Source organism: Hippocampus bargibanti, linkage group LG10, assembly GCF_051943395.1.
Source record: "Hippocampus bargibanti isolate YZ-2025 linkage group LG10, ASM5194339v1, whole genome shotgun sequence".
Lineage (NCBI taxonomy): Eukaryota > Metazoa > Chordata > Actinopteri > Syngnathiformes > Syngnathidae > Hippocampus > Hippocampus bargibanti.
Genome location: NC_142743.1, coordinates 4226738 through 4245016, shown reverse-complemented (window position 1 = coordinate 4245016; position 18279 = coordinate 4226738). Strand labels below are relative to the sequence as shown.

The window sequence follows — 18279 nt, the reverse complement described above, 5'->3', positions numbered from 1 at the left end:
GTATGCGTTGCAATGTACGGTACAGGTCAAAATTTAGGTTTTATAGATGAGAATAGATGTTTATACGTGCTACCGTTAAACACCAATGTCACCATTTTACCTGTATCTTCACATCTTTGGTGGTTATGTGGTTGGAAAGTATATTCTTTTATTCCTCCGAAAGCCTACGGTATGTGCGCACCTGTTACTGTGACTGACAATACTTTCATCGTTACCAGTCGTCCAGCACACCATCATGTGAAAAGAAGAGTGTCGTTTAAGCCCCACGATTCGATCTGGGGAACTGATGTTCCAGAACAATTCAAACACCATAGCACGGGAAGTAAGGTAATGTTAGCTCTTTTTCCACAAATTGGAGTAGATAAAAACATGCTACGAATTGAAACAATTGACTACAGGTTTCAAGTGTTTGTAAACGCCAGTTTGGAAGTAGATGAAATGCAAAACACTGAAATTGCAGCAATTAGACAAATGGTGCTGCAAAATAGAATGGTTTTGGACCTTTTGACAGCGCCACAAGGGGGCGTCTGTGCTATGGTGGGTGATACTTGTTGTACGTACATACCCGAAGAAGCGAATTCCATAAACATGACTGATGCTCTGTCTGTTGTCAGGGATCTCAGAGATGCCATGGCCAAAGATCACCGGCCTGATCAACCGTGGATCTTTGACGGGCTCTTTGGGGGCTCTTGGTATAAGACTTTGCTCAGAATGTTTATCCCATTCGCAATTGGGATTGTACTTATTTTCTTAGTCATTGGTTGTATTATTCCATGCTTAAGAACAATGCTAATGAATATGATAACTAATTCCCAGGTGAATTACGCAAAGGTTTTGTATCAACAAATGCGTGAAGGGGACCCAGTGTTGTAGCTAGGGATAGTACACCATGGCCAGAGAGTGGTTGCTCCAAAGAACAAAAGCAAAAAAGAAAACGGAGAGCCGAGAAGGAGTTTTCCTCATTAAAAACCCTCAAAAATGGAGAGGTTATATATCACAGCAGCAAAATTGTGATAGAGGTTTTTCGCCTTCTCCATGGTAAGTTAAATAATATTAGACGTTGGATAGATGAGATTAGAATGGTTCCCTGTGCAATTAGTATGACGTGCATGCATGAAATCTTATGGAAATGTATGAACTGATGTTTAAATGTACAACAGGAGGGAATGATAGAGTGTTTATGCACATTAGTAAACATATTACGTTATTTCATGTTTAGATTAAGTAAACATATGTTTTTTCATGTTTAGCTTAGTATATATTATGAATTGTGCACGTTTAATTTCAGTCTAATTTAGTTAAATAAAACTATCAGTCTTATTAGTTCAATAGCCGTTGGAAGGAAAAGGCAGCGGCTCCAACTTCAATCTGAGACCCGCCCAACACTGAGTTGTTCGTAACCGATTGGACGGGAAAGGTCGACTTGTTCGCAACTGATTGGACAACAGATCGCCACTCTGTATGTTTAAAAACTTGTCAGAGCGGGAGCTCGGTCTCTTTTGCTCTTTTTGCTCTTTCTCTTTGTTCTCTGTGCTCATGTCTTCGTCCCACCGAGACGAGAAGTGCTTTCTCTGTCTCATTAGAATAAAGTAGTTTTTTGTTCACCATCTATTGTACTTGCTGATATTTTTATCAAGTGAACTCCAGACAATGCGCGAACCAGGAAAGACAAACGAAGTTTGAACCGGACAATTACTGTTATTGTTTTGTTTGTATTTTTGTTAATGGGTTCATTGGTTGTTGTCCTTGTTGAATAATTTGCACAGTTACATCCGACGTAAAAGCTTGGCCAAAACAAACATGCGGATCAAACCTCTAAAGATGGAGGACACTGATTTGCTGTGGCGACCCCTTGTAGGGAAAAGCCGAAAGGAAAAGAAGAAGACAAAACGATGTTGTTATACAAATTAGCCATGAGGAATTCTGTATTCAAATGTTCAATTTCAAATGGTTTTATATCAGTGTCTGAAATAACATCTGCCCGGATGCCCAGCGCGTGCAACTTTTACGTCAGGCTTACAAAACGTCTACGCCCGGGTGGCCGATAACTTCTTCAAGAAAAAAAAAAAAGAAATATTTTTTTTCAAATTAAACGTTTGCTTAATTCAATAAAGCAAACGTTTGAACAAAGATTTCGAAATAGGAATAAATAATTGCGATTTCGAAATTTTTGAATTTCGGTTCATTTGGAAATTTGCATCCTCGGCACGGCAGCCAATCAGAAGCCTGTTTCGTGCTTCCGGTCTTTCCTGAGTGTTATATATATATATATATATATATATATATATAAGGTCATGCATTTGCGTATCATTTTCCAAAGTAGATGGACAGAACCTCAGCCCCAGAAGATAGAGTCAAAAGAAGCTAACAAAATTTATGACGCTACAAAACGTAAACGTACATTATCCCGTAACTGTAAAGTTTCCTTGAGAGTTTTGAAAGGCACTTAGAAATTGAACGCACATTAAAAGCATGTGGAGTTCACGTGGCTTGTAGCAGACAACGCAACGCAAACATTGCATCGTGCAACATGACAAACAGTATCTGGACAAAGGACAATTGGAGCAAAATCATCAGCAAGGGATATTTACCATAAATTAAGCAAGGGAGCATTTGTGGTAGGTACATCCTTAACAAAAAATACTTAATACTTTGCAACAATGGTTTTTTTGCGATTTGACATCTTATTGTGTTTCAAGTTATGAAAAATGGGGCAGGCAACTTTATGGCCGAGCAGGCAACTTTTCAGAGTTGTCTGCCCTGGTGTCCGCTAACTATTTGTCATCAGTTTCAGACACTGTTTATATGTTGTAAAAATAATAAAGATGCAAGTTACAAGAAAAAACAACAGATTGACATGGTATACGATCCTGCCGTGTAAACGTCACGTCGGCCATTTTGAATGGATTCCGACTTGCGACCGTTTGACTTATGACCATTTTGTCAGAACAGAACCCGGTCGTAACTCGGATGTTACCTGTACGTTGTGAGCGAGCAGAGGAATTGCACAAAAAAGGTCTGCTTGCATTTGCCCGGGCCGCTCTAACCTTTCGAGGGAGTCGGTGAACCGTGCGTGGAGCGCAAGCTGCTTTTCGCGGCGGCGGTGGGGTCTTCCGACTCTGCCGCGGCTTCCCTTGTCAAACTGTTTGCACACAGGCACAAGACATTGAGTTGTCTGTCGACCGTGACGGAAGCGCACGGGGGGTGGCCGGGTCGGGGCGGCGTTTCACCTCCACGCAAGGTGATGCATGCGGGCCAGGTGGCCCCTGAACGCCGCCTGCAGGCTCACCAAGGAGACCTCGTCCAAGACGCTTCTGCTCAGCGAACAGACGGAATCGCCGGCCTGAAGACAACATTTTCAAGTCATGAGAACAATTCCAAAGTATTTTCCAAAGCGCGGTTGGGACGAAAAACGCAATTGAAGACGACTAGACGGGAAGCGGCAGTTAAGACGGCGTTCCCTACCTGGCTTTGGGCCCTGTTGTCGTTTGCCAAGGTCTCTGCGGCTTCCGTTGGCTGTTGGCGTCTTTCTTCCTCTTCTTCAGGGTAGTCGTGGTCCGCCTCATCCGGCTGTTGTGCGTCCTGGTCTTCATTTACGTTCTCCTCCAGAGTCCGGAGCAGGGCCTTCAGCCGGCTCAGCTCCTGCCTGGTGAAGGCCAACGGGAACCATGACAGTTTTTTTCGGCTGCTTTCATTTGGTAAAAATGGCGAGCGAGCTCATCGGAAACTCCCGCAAAAGAGCGTCCGAACGTACCGGTGCTCCCGCCGCTCGTCCTCCAGGCGGCGCCGCCATCGCTCCGCCTCTTCTTGGCTTTGGCCGGTCAGCTGGCGCACTTCCTCCCTGTGCACATGTCACAAGGCGGGACGAGGCGGCGTCACGGGAGAGCGGGCGTCGGTGGGACGTACCCGTGGCGCCGTCGCTCCGATTCCCGCTCGTCGCTACGTTCGGCTAGCCAGCGTTCCAGTCGCCTTTCCAGCTCTTCCTTTTCCACCTTCAGCTCACCCATTTGGTCGCTGCGGCCGACGGGCGGTTTGGAGACAGTGACGCCACGGCTTTTGAATCAAGACAAAATGGCCGTGGGGCGCTCAACATACCAGTGCTGCCGCCGAGCGTTTTCCCGCGCTTCCTCCTGCCGCGTCCTCGTCCGTTCGGCATCCTCCCTGCGAAGAGAAAGACTCGCCGCTATCAAGGCCAAAGAGTGGCAAAACGGCGGCGAAACGGCAGCAAAACGGTGGCGTGGCTCACTCTTGACCGATCAGCGCCTCGCGCAGTCGTGTCCTCTCCGCCTCTAGCCGCTCCATGCGCCCTCGCAAGCGTGCCACATCGTCCTCCTCCACCGTCTCTGTGTAGGCGTCTGCCGTGTCCGCGGGAGGCATCTGGACCGCTACGTCCAGGAGCTTTGCACGGACGGTCTGAACCTCCCGGTGAACCACTGCGACGGCGGGCAGCGGTGATGTCGGCGGCTCCGGTCGATTCCTCGCTTTCAGGGCGTTTCTCTCTTCCAATCTCTGATTGGACACACGGTTGCCATGGCGATGTCAATCGCAAAAGTTCACTTTGGGCGTCGGCGACCGATTAAAAGTAAAGCGCTGTTGAGTGGTCTTCGATAAGTTCAACAATCAAAAAATGAAAGTCAATTGGAATCGCCAATTAACTCATTCAGAAATCAGTAATTGAAAATATGGCGTAGAGCGCCATTCCCAAATGTGTTCAGGTTTTGCTTTTTTCATGCTTGGGTGACGAAGCGCTGGCCATGGCCTCTGGCAATGTTTTTTTCCTTTTCCACAAGGGAGCAGCATTTACACCTTTTTCCCCCCATGTTAGCGCTTTGTTCTAGCTTCAGCTGTTGTTAAAGCGCTACATAACTCCAATATGTATGTCTTGCATTGTATTTTGGACAGCCACCCCCGTCTCAAGCTCAGACAACTCCGGACCCATATCATTTAGGAATGTACTCTTTTTTCCTGATGAAAGAAGTGAGTCTAGCGCTTTGTTCCAGCTTCAGTTGTTGTTAAAGCACTATATAAATTCAATAGGTATGTCTAGCATTGTATTTTGGACAACCACCCCCATTTCAAGCTCAGATAACTCCAGACCCATATCACTTAGGAATTAACATTTTTTTGGGGGGATGAAAGAAGAGTGTCCAAGGTTTCTAATGCTACATTGAATGTTTATGTGGTCATAAAAGTCAGTACTCTGTGGGACCTGGGAATTCGAGTGACCATGACAAAAACCCGAGCACTGGAGTGGACACATTTTTGCACATGCCTGGCAGTGAATGAGTCAATTTTTTTAAATGGATTTTTGGAGGCGACTTCCATATTGGATTTTGGTTTGACACACGTACAAGGTCCCCCAACAATAGCGAGAAATCTCCGCAGAGACTCCTGAGTCGCACTTGCTTTTGTCCCAAAAGGAGTTTGAACTGACCTTTTCCAGTTCAAGGAGCCTCCTCAACAGTCGATATTTGCTCCACTCTTTGTAACCTACCAGATAAGATACACAACAATAATAATATTAATAATAATAATAATAAGATACACATGAATGTTCATGAAGACCCACAAAATTAGTTCTTTCAAGATTTCACAGGAAATTCGACATCGATACACAAATCTTGCGGACCAGATCTGGCACCACGGGTCAGTTTCGATAGATGAGCATGGAATTTCACAAATTTATCAAGTCCACCCAAGCCACTCTCGAGGACTTGCAAGAATCAAGACATGGGCGCGGAAAATCCGACTGGACGCTCCGCACCCGCCCACCACCTTTTCCAGCCTCAGGCAGGTGCTACCGATCCATGCGCACCAAATTCAGCAGACATTTCGACAGCTTCTTCACCCGTCGCCATCAACTCTCAAAACAGTAACCCAAATGATAATAATAGTAATACAGTAAAGTCTCGTTATATCGATATCGGATATAGCGATAGTCCCGGTTATATCGATACTATTTCTATGCACGCACGGAGAAAATTACATGCAAACAGGGTCGGATATATCGATAGTCCCGGTTATATCGATATTTTTTCGGACTCCCTTGAATATCGATATAACGAGACTTTACTGTAATAGATTTCATTTATAAGCGCCTTTCAAAATTCTCAAGGTCACTTTACAGTCATATGAGAAGTTTTTCTGTGGTTTTAACTGAATCTTTCTTGCAATTTTTTCTTCTTGCAAAAATGACATGGAGACAAGAAATAATAGTGGTGGGGGGTTATGAAGTCAAGTATTAGCTATATAGCTAGCTATTCGCTATCTATTAGCTATCTAGCCAACTAGCTTTCTATCTATTTGAGTTAATAGAATTTGATTTGAGGTGCTTAAAATGTAATGTATTATTATTATTATTATTGATAAGATTAGCCTTCATGAGTGTCCTCAATACTTGTTTGTCATGTCATTTTTAGGATGATACTAGTGCAGCGTGTTCTACCAGAGACAAATTCCTTCTGTGTTCTCCATAATTGGCCAATAAAGATGATTCTGATTCATCATGGAATTTAACAAATTTGATTTGCTTTGGCGGGCCGAAGAAAATGATATGGCGGCGCAGATTTGGCCCCTTGACATGGACACCTATGTCATACAGAGTTGGCATTTTTTTTGTAGTCATCTAATGAATGGAAAAAGCAGCACTGCTCATTGCAGAACGGAACTCGGCGGCCATTTTGCGTGGTGACAGGTCGTAAGGGGAGCGTGGAGTGCGCGTCAACCTCTGATGCCGGCAGCGGGGCTGTCGGTGTCCAGCTCATCCCTGAGGGCGGCGTTGTCCAGATGCAGCTGTTTGAGGTCCTCGGACAGACGCAGCACGGTGGAGCTCAGCGCCTTCTGCTGCCTGCGGAAAACTTTACCCTCTGAAATGCCACTGCGAGGGCATGGAGGGAGGGGGCGGGGCGGACAGCGGTGTTAGAGGACACGTATCCATTGAATTCTTGCATTCATGATCATTTTCTCCAGTAAATGGACCTCGGTTACATTTTCACCGCGAGGGCGTTCACGTTTCACATGCTTTCACGTTCACGTTTCACATGCTTTGGTGTATTTATTTCCGTATTTATTTGTTTTATTTATTTATGTATGTATTCATGGTTTCTATAGGTTTTTATTTATCCATTTATATATATTTATTTATTTGTTTATTTATGTATGTGTTTATGATCTTTGTTTTTATTTATCTATTTATTTAAATATATTTATTTGGCTTTTATTTAGGTGTGTAAGTACTTACGGTTTTTATTTATCTGTTTATCTATTTATTTAATGAATGTTAATGTTAAGCAGATTCCTTACTTACAGACAGTGTATTGTAGGTGCAGGTATTTTTTTAATTAATTTTTTACTTTTTTTTTTTATTTATTTAATGCTTTTTTTGGTGTATTTATTTACGTATTGATTTGTGTTAGTTATTTATGTATGTATTCATGGTTTTAATTTATCATTTACTTGTGTTTTTTATTTCTGTTTATCTATTTATTTATTGACTTTTTTGTGTATTTATTTGTTATTTATTTTGGATTGGATTGGATTGGCCTTTATTAGTCTCACAGTGGAGAAATTTACATTTCACAGCAGCAAAGTGATGAAATTTATGTCTGTATTCATGGTTTTTATTTATCCATTTATCTATTTATATTCATGTATTTATTTATTTGTGTATGTATGTATTGGTTTTTGTTTTTATTTATCTATTTAGATGTATTTATTTGGCTTTTATTTATGTTTATCTCATTATTTATAGATTTTTGGGGGGTATTTATTCACATATTTATTTGTTTATGTATTTATTCATGGTTTTTATTTATCTATCTCTCTAGCCAGCTCGTTATCTGTCTATTTATCTTACAACTTTGTGTGTGCGCATGCCAATTTCGATCTAGCTAGCTAGCCATCAATCTGTGTAGCTAGCTCGCTATCTATCTAGCTAGATACTGTAGCTACAGTATCTATTTCTTCTAGGTAGAATACCTATCTGGCTACAGTATCTAGCTAGGTACCTACAGTATCTATTTCTATAGATAGCTACAACATAGCTACATTAATAGCTACAACAGGGGTCAGGAACCTATGGCTCGCGAGCCATATATGACTCTTTTGATGATAGCATATGGCTCGCCGATACATCTAAATACATATTCTCGCTTTTTTTCTGTTCATTTTCTGTTGGGGCTGCAGATGGCGGAAAGCGCAATTTTGATTGAATGACACTGACCTAGGTTGGCGGGAAGCGCAATTTTGATTGAATGATACTGACCGTCAGTTGAAACAGGTGAATGCCCCTTTAAATGAGCCCGACGAGTAAAAACAAGGTACACTTCAGCTTGAATGCACCCAGGATTCGCCTTTGTGGGGAGAAAAGGTTCTGATTCTAATTTGCAATGAAACAATACCATCGATGAAACAGTTGAATGTCAGTGACATTTTAACAAGCCCCATGTTAACGTTAGCATCAATATACTTCTGTGAGAAGTATGTTGCATAGCAAGTGTGGAAGCTAATGAGCCGTGTGCAGGCTAGCTAGCAGTAACTTCGCGTATGGAGCCGGCAAGTTGACTTTCATTGCGATCGTTTGGCTGGATTTTTAACAATCATGAGGAACAGAAAACCATTCATGTTAACAGTGAGTACTATCAAAGTTATTTTAAATAATACATTCTGACATTTTGTTGAAAAGTGGCCGTGCGCTCGCGTGTTGTGGCTCTCACTGAAAAACATTTCTATTTTACTTTTATGGCTCTCTTAGTCAAAGGTTCCTGACCCTTGAGCTACAGTATCAATCTATCGAGCAAGCTAGCTCTCTATCTGTGTAGCTAGCTCGCTATCATCTATCTATCTGTTTATTGATGTATTTATTTTGGCGGAGTTGTTTGGCGTTGCGTTTTGGAGAATTCCTGCGCTCTGGGGTTGGGGGGCTCTGGCCGCTTCTTGCCGGCTTGTTACAACAGGCAAGGGCAAGCAAAGCGCGCTTGAAAGAGGGCCAGCAAACCTTTTCTCGGAAGCCTCCAGAAGCAACTTGAGTCTCTGGATCTGAAAGGATGAAGAGGCGTTTCCAAGCGGTTTCCAGAGACTTTTGTCCCCTTTGTGTGTGGCCGAGGCCATTTAAATTCACCTCCTCAAAATAGTTCTTTACGGTCATCTTCATCTCCTGCAGGTTGGTGGCCCTCAACTCGCTCTGAAGGTTACTGGTGGGAACACAGGGAGATCAAACGACAAGGTTTCATTGGTTCCGGCACGTTGGAGGGGAGGGCATAAATGGCGAGTGGGGCAGATGGTGTACCCGATCGCATTCTCCTTCTCTCTGCACTGCTGTTCCAGCTTGAGGATTCGCTGCTTCAGTCCGTTCACCACCTGCCCGGATGGGCACAATTGCAGTTGAGGATTGACAGATAATCCAATCAATAAAGTGATTCATCGATGAATTGATTATGAATTGATTTAATCAATTCATCGGTCAATGGATGGATTTGGATTTGCCTTTATTAGTCTGAATGAATAAATGAATGGATGAATAAACAAATAAATAAACAGAGAGATTAATAGATATACATACATAAAAAACTAGATAAAATAAACATAAATAGATGAATAAATACATGAATAGACAAACATCAACACATAAATGACTAGATCAAAACTAAATACAAAAATAAATAAACATATAAATACATAAATGATTAGACACAATAAACAAACTAACAAATAGACGAAGAAATAAATGAATAGACAAACTGACAAATAAACAAATGCATATAGAAATGAATAAATACATAAAATAAAAACAGATATATAAATAAATACAGTAAAGTCTCGTTATATCGATATTCAAGGGAGTCCGAAAAAATATCGATATAACCGGGACTATCGATATATCCGACCCTGTTTGCATGTAAATTTCTCCGTGCGTGCGTAGAAATAGTGTCGATATAACCGGGACTATCGATATATCCGATATCGATATAACGAGACTTTACTGTACATAAATGATGAGATAAAATAAACAAACTAACATAAAGATAAATAAATAAATGAATAGACAAACAAACGAATATATACATGAATAAATAGATAAAATAAACAATAAACAGATAGATAAATAAATATAAATGATGAGATAAAATTATAAAATAAACAAACTAACATAGATAAATAAATAAATAGACAACGAAACAAATAAACAAATGAATATATAAATGAATAAATAGATCAAATAAATAAACACATATATAAATGATGAGATAAAATAAACAAACTAACATGAATAAATTATGAAATGAATGAATAGACAAACAAACTAATAAATGAATATATAAAGGAATAAATAGATTAATAAATACATAAACATATACAGTAAAGTCTCGTTATATCGATATCGGATATATCGATAGTCCCGGTTATATCGATACTATTTCGATGCACGCACGTTACATGCAAACAGGGTCGGATATATCGATAGTCCCGGTTATATCGATATTTTTTCGGACTCCCTTGAATAGCGATATAACGAGACTTTACTGTATATATAAATAAATACAGTGGGGCCTCGGCTTACGAACACCTTGCCTTACGAACTTTTCGGTTTACGAATGTTAAATTTATGAAAATTAAAACTTGGATCGCGCACTACTTTTCGCGATACACACCCCCCACCACGGCTGGCGGAGTAATCTTCGGCGGAAGAACACCAAAGCACACGACCGAACAGCGCCCCAGCCGGCCTACCTTTCCACACCCCCTTTCTATGAGTGCACATGTCAATCGTCTTCAACTATACTTTTGCTTTTATGGGACCGAAAAAGACCGCACCACAGGCTCGTGTTCAGCAAAAGAAGACACAAAACAAAAAATTACAGTCGAGGAGAAGAAGGAGATCATTGAGAAACACGAACAAGGTGTGCGTTTGTGGCATCACGGCTGCGCACCGCAGCTTTCATGTGAATCTCAGCTTGACACATTTCCCATGCTGTGTGTCACTGCCCTGAGAGTAACTTTCTACTACCATTCTACAAATAAAGAGCCCGGTACCAATATGCTAAGTCCAACATTGCTACACAAAGGAGTTATTTACTCAACGCTTTCACGTGAGTAATGACACCGTACTCATCATGTGCGAGCTGACAGCAGGCGCGGGGTCGCCGCTCCCGACCTCCGCTGCTGTCAATCCCCTGATCACCGATACTGGGACATTTCAACGAGTTGCTGTCACCTCACCAGTGACATGATTACGACGCCTTGCGCTTCGCCAGTGTCTTGGACTTTCCAGCACAAGAGTATGCTTCGCCCGAGGTGATTGTTAGCCGCGATCGCGCAAGTTTGTTGCTTTCCGGGATAGCGAGTTTTTTCACCCCCGCATGCAATTTTATTTTGCCTAGCTTGATAGGCTGGACGGATCGCCCCCGTCCGCCTTCTTTTGTTGCGTCATTTCAAATATATATATATATATATATATATATATATATATATATATATATATATATAGATATATATATATATATATATATATATATATATATATATATATATATATACAGTAAAGTCTCGTTATATCGATATTCAAGGGAGTCCGAAAAAATATCGATATAACCGGGACTATCGATATATCCGACCCTGTTTGCATGTAATTTTCTCCGTGCGTGCATAGAAATAGTATCGATATAACCGGGACTATCGATATATCCGATATCGATATATCCGATATTGATATATCGATAGTCCCGGTATAATATATAAATATAAATGAATAGACAAAATAAACAAAACCAAATGAATATATAAATGAATAAATACATAAAATAAATCAATAAACAGATAAATAAATATATAGATTATTAGATAAAATAAACTAACATAAATAGATGAAGAAAGAAATGAATAGACAAACAAACTAATAAACAAATGAATATATAGATAAATAAATGAATAAATAAATGAATACATAAAGGAATAAATTGCTTGCCACTTACGACACTGCCCTCGTGCTTCTTGTCCACAAGGCTGCGAATGTACTCTGACCTCTGTGGGGAGACGTATTAATGGTTACGCAACCTTGGCAGTCGCTTTGCAATTCGAAAAACAAAATGTTCCCCCCACAATGCAATCACATTAGTGGGATCCAGGAGCTCCTCCAGCTGCTTCTCCCTTTTGCCGTTGTCCTCCTCCAGACGCCGAAGCTTGACTTTCATCTTCTGATTGTCTGACTTTTGCTCGTGGAGACTCTGCGCAACCATCGATGGGAACAAAATGTCACGAGACGCACGCCCAAAAAATGAAATAATTTATAAGAATCCTCATGATGCCGAAACGCCAAATTTGCTTTATGCAAATCAAGCTCGTTCAAAATGGCAGAGTGGGGGGGTTACCTTCTTTAGCAGCGTGATCTCATTCTGCATTTCCTCCTTGTCTCCGGCAACTGCAAAAAAGGCGGGGGGACAACAATGACGGATGGACAGATGGGAGGTGAACTCCCCGCACCCCCACACACTTACTGTTGTTTGGCACTGATTGATGATGTTTCCTGGGGGGCAAAGTGTGTCTGGGAAACTCTGCTGTCATGTCCCACTCAGATCGTTGATCTTTAAAAAAAAATAAAAACTTGAAACAGAAGGCACGTAAAATCCTAGTGGACCCTCAGCACCCTGCCCACCACCTCTTCCAGCGACACCCCTTCGGCAGGCGCTCCCGATCCATCCAAAGTTTCCAAATACAGTGGGACCTTGGCTTACGAACTTAATTGGTTCCCAGACACAGTGTGTATGGCGAAAAGTGTGTATCCCAAAAATTAATTTCCAATAGGAAACCATTAAAATGAGAATAATGCGTTCCCTGGTCCCCATAAAACATTTTTCTACTTTCTAATTTTCTAAGCCTTAAAACTACACAAAATATACCTTACTTTATGTATAATAAATGTGCTATAGTATTATGATTAAAGAAATAAAATGTACAGTACAATAAAGTCATTTTATTTACCTTTGTGATGGTCGTTAATGGCTTGATGGAATGGAGTGTCCGGTTTCCTCAGCACTAAACATTTGATGAGGAACATAGGCTTCTTTCATCATCTTGAGGAATTATCCTTTGCAGGTGCTTTCTCTGTCATAATTGTATCTAGTTCTTCATCAATGGTGATCTGTTTAGCTGGGTTGATAACTTTTTGCATCAAGTGTACAGATGACTTGTGCGGGTCATTGTGGCGCTCCGTGTTTCCCGAAAAATAGTTTGGATGCAAAGATTATATTCTCGCAAATTTAACATTCGTAAGGCAAAAAGTTTGTTAGCTAAAGCGTTCGGAAGCCGAGGTATCACTGTATAAGGTGCATCGAGAACAGTGGTTCTTAACCTGGGTTCGATCGAACCCTAAGGGTTCGCTGAGTCAGTCTCAGGGGTTCGGTGGATCCTCCACCACAGAGGTCCACCCCTCAGTGTAGTCTGCAGTTAGTAGGCACAGTCATTGGAAGAAGGGTTTGGTGAATGAGCATATGAAACTGGTGGGGTGCCTCCAACAAGATTAAGAACCACTGATCCAGAAGCTGTTTAAATGACTGCTGGAATTGATAGCGCCTGCCTGAGGGGAGTCGCTGGAAAAGGTGGTGTGAAGGGTGCCGAGGGTCCAGTCGGATTTTCCGTGCTCTTGTCTTGATTCTTGCAGTGGCGTAAATGCGCAAAACAAGTTGCTTTGCTTCCGCTTCCCAAAAGGGGGGATGGGTGCGCTCGTTGTTTTGAAACACGCACCGTGGTGGTTGCTGAGGGATGTGAAGCGAGCTGAGTATGTTTCCCCGCCGGGCGTGTCACACAGCGACGTCCGCGGCAGCTTCCAGGCCGACATGGCCGCCTTCCTGGAGCTCATGTTCATGCTGGAGAGGTACGGGGACCCTGCATGAAAAAAAACAGGACATTGACAAAAGTGTCTGTTGAGATCCCGGGAGGGGCGGGCTTAAATTGTGGAAGCCGGCCAGCTCACTGAGCGAAGGCGGAGGCCTGCCCACTTTCCTCTTTGGCGTCTGAGAAAGAGAAAAACGTGGATGTATTGAAAAGACACCTTGACATACAAAGAGCAATTGTGAAATGGGTGACACGCTGTACCTTTTTTGAATAATCACCGTAGTACGAGAAGCCATTGTCGGGCTGAATCGCATGGCGAAAAAGTGCATTCACGTTAGCGTCTTTTTTTGCGTGTCTTTTTTTGTGTTCAATGGTGACAATATGGCAATAATAGCATGGGGAATGGGGGCGGGGCATAATAGCATCATGTTGCGATGGGAGTTGTGCGACTCACCAGCACTTCAAAGTCTTCGTCTGTCGGGACGTCACTTGCCCCGGCTGACATGACAGCGGCCGACGAGGGTGCGCGTTAGGAGGACATGGCGGCCTGTGGTGGCGTCGGAGTGGACTGGCATGAAGGGTGGGCCGCCGGAGACGGTGGGGATGGTGAGCGTGACATCATCACATCGCTTTCGTTGCAGGTGGCACGGAAAGGCAACAAAGCAGGTCACAGGTGACACGGTGGTATTATCAAAGTCGATGAAAAGGTCTAAACTACAAATCAAACAAAGTTGTCAATGTCGGGTGGATGTCCAACGGACCAATCTACACCTCGGTTCAGTAAAAAACATCGGCAACAATAACCTATTACAAGGTTCCTCACCCATTGTAAATCGTCATCCGAGCCTTTTTGCAGGACTCTCTGCACCTCCTGAAACTTAACTTGTACAGTAGTGTACCTGTAAATATTATACTGTATATTGCACCACCGGCATTGATGGCGCCGTGACAATTTGGGACTTTAAGGCAGCCACTCGCAATATATGTCTCATTAATTAACTTCTTGATTTTTGGGGTACAAATCGCCGCTCTCCAACAAAGAGCTGAATTACAAAATTCAAAATGAACGAACCACTAAAATGAGTTCTGAACCATCTGCTTAATCATGCTGTCCATATTTTGACATCCATTGATCCACAATTGGCAGAACTTTCAAACCGAGCAGCTTCGTTGTAACAGAGGGAATGGAAAAAAAAAAAAGTCACCGGAAGTCATCAAGAAGACCTCTGTAAATGAATGTTGTACCGGTGGTCGACATGTCCAAAGTCCGAGACGGGGGCCAAATGCAGCCCGTTGTCAATTTTCAGCCTCAGCCACCGTCATAAAATCGCTCGCGTCAAGCCCACTCTGTCCCGAAAGAGGAGCGTGTAATAAGTGTTTTTTTCATTTGCCGGAGTTCATCTATTAGCTATGTATTTTCTATTTATTAGCTAACTGGTCGGCTAGCTAGCGATCTGGCTGGCTATCTATTTGTTATATAGCTAGTTGTCTAGCTGGCTATGGTCGTTTTTTTTTCAGTCAAACAGGAAAAGAAGATTTACCGAGCTATCCAGCTAGCTAGCTGGCTTCTCGCTAGCTAGCTATTTGCTATCTAGCTCCCTGGCAGGCTATCGAGGTAGCTAGGGTTCTATCTCTGAGTTGGGTTGAGTGAATGCTGGTGCGTGTGGCTGCCGCTACTCACCCACAGAAGAACTTATCATGTGACTGTAAAGTGACCTTGAGTTTTGAAAGCCGCTTAGAATAATAATAATAATAATAATAATAATAATAATACATTTAATTTCTAAGCGCATTTCAGAACACTCAAGGACACTTTATAATAAAATAAAAAAAACACAAAACAATAGGACCATAAATAAAATGATGAATAATAAAATAGCTTATTGAACTAAATAAAATGTATTATTATTATTATATGTTGTATATGTATTATACGTCGATTATATGAGAGTTTTGTACTGCACTACAAACATTTACTGTGCTTCTGTATCGATGAGAAGGTTTCTTCAGCCGTCATCTGTACAAAAGTGAAGGTTTCGGACGTTTCGCCTCCTATCCAAGAGGCACGACGGGCAACCGTACAGTCGGAAAGCAAAAGTAGCCCGGCGGGAGACGAAGGTGCGAAGGGCACCACAGATTCGATGAGCCCCGGCATCACAAGCATCACGAAGGCCCGTAATAGGCCGTAAGGGATGCGGTCACCGCCCAGGGCTGAGAGCCAAGGGTCTCGAAGCACGGGTAATGGCGGCGACACCGAAACCCCCCCCCTCAGACCCCAGAGGGGCAAATAGATGATGCCGGTGGTGAGAAACCGGGGCAATGGAGGAATCTCGAGCGGCGGAAGGGAGAAGAGCGAGCGCAAAGTCGAGATCGAAAAGGCCCTCGGAGAAAGGCCCCGCGGCCCAACCCTGCACAGGGACGGGCGGCGGGCCCGGCATCCGGGGGTAGCGGGTCTGTTATCAGCCCGGGGGAGCCCACCCCGAAATGGTTCACAGTGGGTCTACGTGAGAAGGACGGATGCCAGCCAGGGAAGCCTCTTCGTCGGGCGACCCGGGCACAGACGTTCACGCGTACACGGAGACGACACTTACTCGATGGCCGAGGATAAACCCGCCATAACGCCGCCTCCGTGGAAATATTGGGAGGGACGCCTCGCTAACAAACGTCGACGCCCCAAGTCGACGCGAACAAATGCCTCGCCCGGAGAGCCGCCCTACCATAGCCAGGTCGACCAGTCGTCTTCCCAGAGAAACGCGTGAACGGACCGTCGTAGTCCCCTCCGTACAAACTCACTCCCCGTAGGGGCGGGCAGACCCCGCCGAACCCCAGTAAAACACGAAAGTAGCCCCGGAGTGGGGGGGCTAAGGAGCGAAAACAGACAGCGACAGCGTGGCCCTCCGGGATAGTAATACGGACCTTACCCCGCACGGGGGGGGTCGCAGTACCCGGAGTGCAGGTTCGTGACCAGCCAGGGGCTCCCAACCCCGAAATGGTTCAAAAAAATGGGGCCCGGAGGAGAGATGACACAGGGACCCGAAAACGGAATCACTGACGGGCGGACGACCGAACGTCTCTAGGTCAGAAACCCGCTCAGACAGTTTACAGGGAATAGCACAAACGAGCGAAAGAAAGACACAGCCACCAGTACGAGAGGAACCGCATGTGCAGACATTTGGTGCGTGCGTTTGGCCGAAGAGCCAATGGTGCGAGGCTACCATCTGCGGGAGTATGACTGAACGCCTATAAGTCAGAATCCCGCCTAGACGCGCTGATACCGTGGCGCCGGGGCCTCACGGCGGGGGGAGGTCCCCCCGTCGCACGGAACGCCGCTCGACACTGGGCCGGGGTGCGCCCGGATGATGGGGGCACCCTCTCCAGTTACCTACACCGCATTCGTGTCAAGACTCGGTGCTAAATAACCTGTAAACGACCTGATTCAACGAAGCGCGGGTAAACGGCGGGAGTAACTAGGGCGAGCGCCGTAGGGGGCGGAAGTAGTCCACCTAAGGGTGACAACCACGACACGAGGTGGGCTCCAGGGACGCATGTAAGGACCCTTCACGGGCACCACGTTCCTAAGGGGTAGGGCTTGCGCGTCGAGGCGCGGGGCACAACCAACCCCTAGGTCTCAATCCCTGCTGGAGCGGAGTGCTGCAGGAAGACCGGACCGTCTGGACATACCGAGGACTGCAAATAAACGAGATTGGATACCAAGGCCTGACTCGTGTGCTCATTGTGTGGTGTCGCTCTATGGGATATAAGGGGGCACGGGTTAATGGAAGCAATCAGTAACCCGCTGTTCAATGCCCCACAGAGCTGCCACTGCTGATAACAGAGTAAACCGACACATGATGGAACACCAATCGCGGAAGGAGGCGGAAATAGAGAGACCTAGGGTCCCCGCACCTGCAAAGGGATGTGAGAACCGCGGAGGTGGGCGCACGACCGAATCCCCACAACCTATCCCTTCCACTTCGGGGTGCAGGGCGGTCGAAGGTAACGTTAGGGGGGCGTCCGATATAAAGAGCACAGGACCGATACGAATCGGACTACCTAGGGTTTGTAAAGCATGCCCGTTGTGTGGGCTCCTCCTGGAAGGAGTGCTGGCGGTGACGAAGCACTTTAAAATCAAACACGCCAGGGAGAAGCTAGAGTTCACGTGCCGGAAATGCGGGAAGACCTCCCCAAGATGCCACCCTATATCATGCCATGTACCAAAATGCAAAGGCCGGGAACCCGATAAGACCGGAGCGATAGAATGCGCCTGCTGCGCACGTAGCTTCTCAACTAAAAGAGGGGCCTCACAACACATGAGGCACGCGCACCCTGAGGAGTGGCAACACCAGAAGGAGGCTCGCACTCTCAAGCCTAGATGGTCCGGGTCCCCCGCATCTAGGGAAAGCACCGAAGGAAGGATCCCGATTGTGGGAGCAAGCGAGAGAGCCTCTGAAA

The 18279-nt window shown here is 44.4% G+C and overlaps 1 protein-coding gene across 3 annotated transcripts in view; it reads right to left on the bottom strand.

Annotated features, from left to right (window-relative positions):
• Nucleotides 1–18279, bottom strand: part of iqce (IQ motif containing E) — a 46079-nt gene that overhangs the window by 9989 nt on the left and 17811 nt on the right. Inside the window, exons 1-21 of one of the 3 annotated variants that reach the window (XM_089005463.1) lie at nt 14651–15577; nt 14282–14456; nt 14089–14130; nt 13967–14006; nt 13738–13878; nt 12492–12578; nt 12366–12415; nt 12108–12221; nt 11970–12020; nt 9287–9357; nt 9119–9191; nt 8996–9036; nt 6726–6877; nt 5435–5490; nt 4247–4509; nt 4096–4161; nt 3907–4014; nt 3755–3841; nt 3466–3646; nt 3231–3343; nt 3048–3142 (exon numbers count right to left, since the gene is read on the bottom strand). In XM_089005463.1, coding sequence (XP_088861589.1) covers nt 3048–3142; nt 3231–3343; nt 3466–3646; nt 3755–3841; nt 3907–4014; nt 4096–4161; nt 4247–4509; nt 5435–5490; nt 6726–6877; nt 8996–9036; nt 9119–9191; nt 9287–9357; nt 11970–12020; nt 12108–12221; nt 12366–12415; nt 12492–12578; nt 13738–13878; nt 13967–14006; nt 14089–14130; nt 14282–14332 — 1882 coding nt within the window. In that variant the 5' untranslated portion in view covers nt 14333–14456; nt 14651–15577. Of the gene's footprint in view, nt 1–3047; nt 3143–3230; nt 3344–3465; nt 3647–3754; nt 3842–3906; nt 4015–4095; nt 4162–4246; nt 4510–5434; nt 5491–6725; nt 6878–8995; nt 9037–9118; nt 9192–9286; nt 9358–11969; nt 12021–12107; nt 12222–12365; nt 12416–12491; nt 12579–13737; nt 13879–13966; nt 14007–14088; nt 14131–14281; nt 14542–14650; nt 15578–18279 lie in introns of those variants that run through there. The other 2 variants (XM_089005462.1, XM_089005461.1) reach the window with 2 other exon arrangements.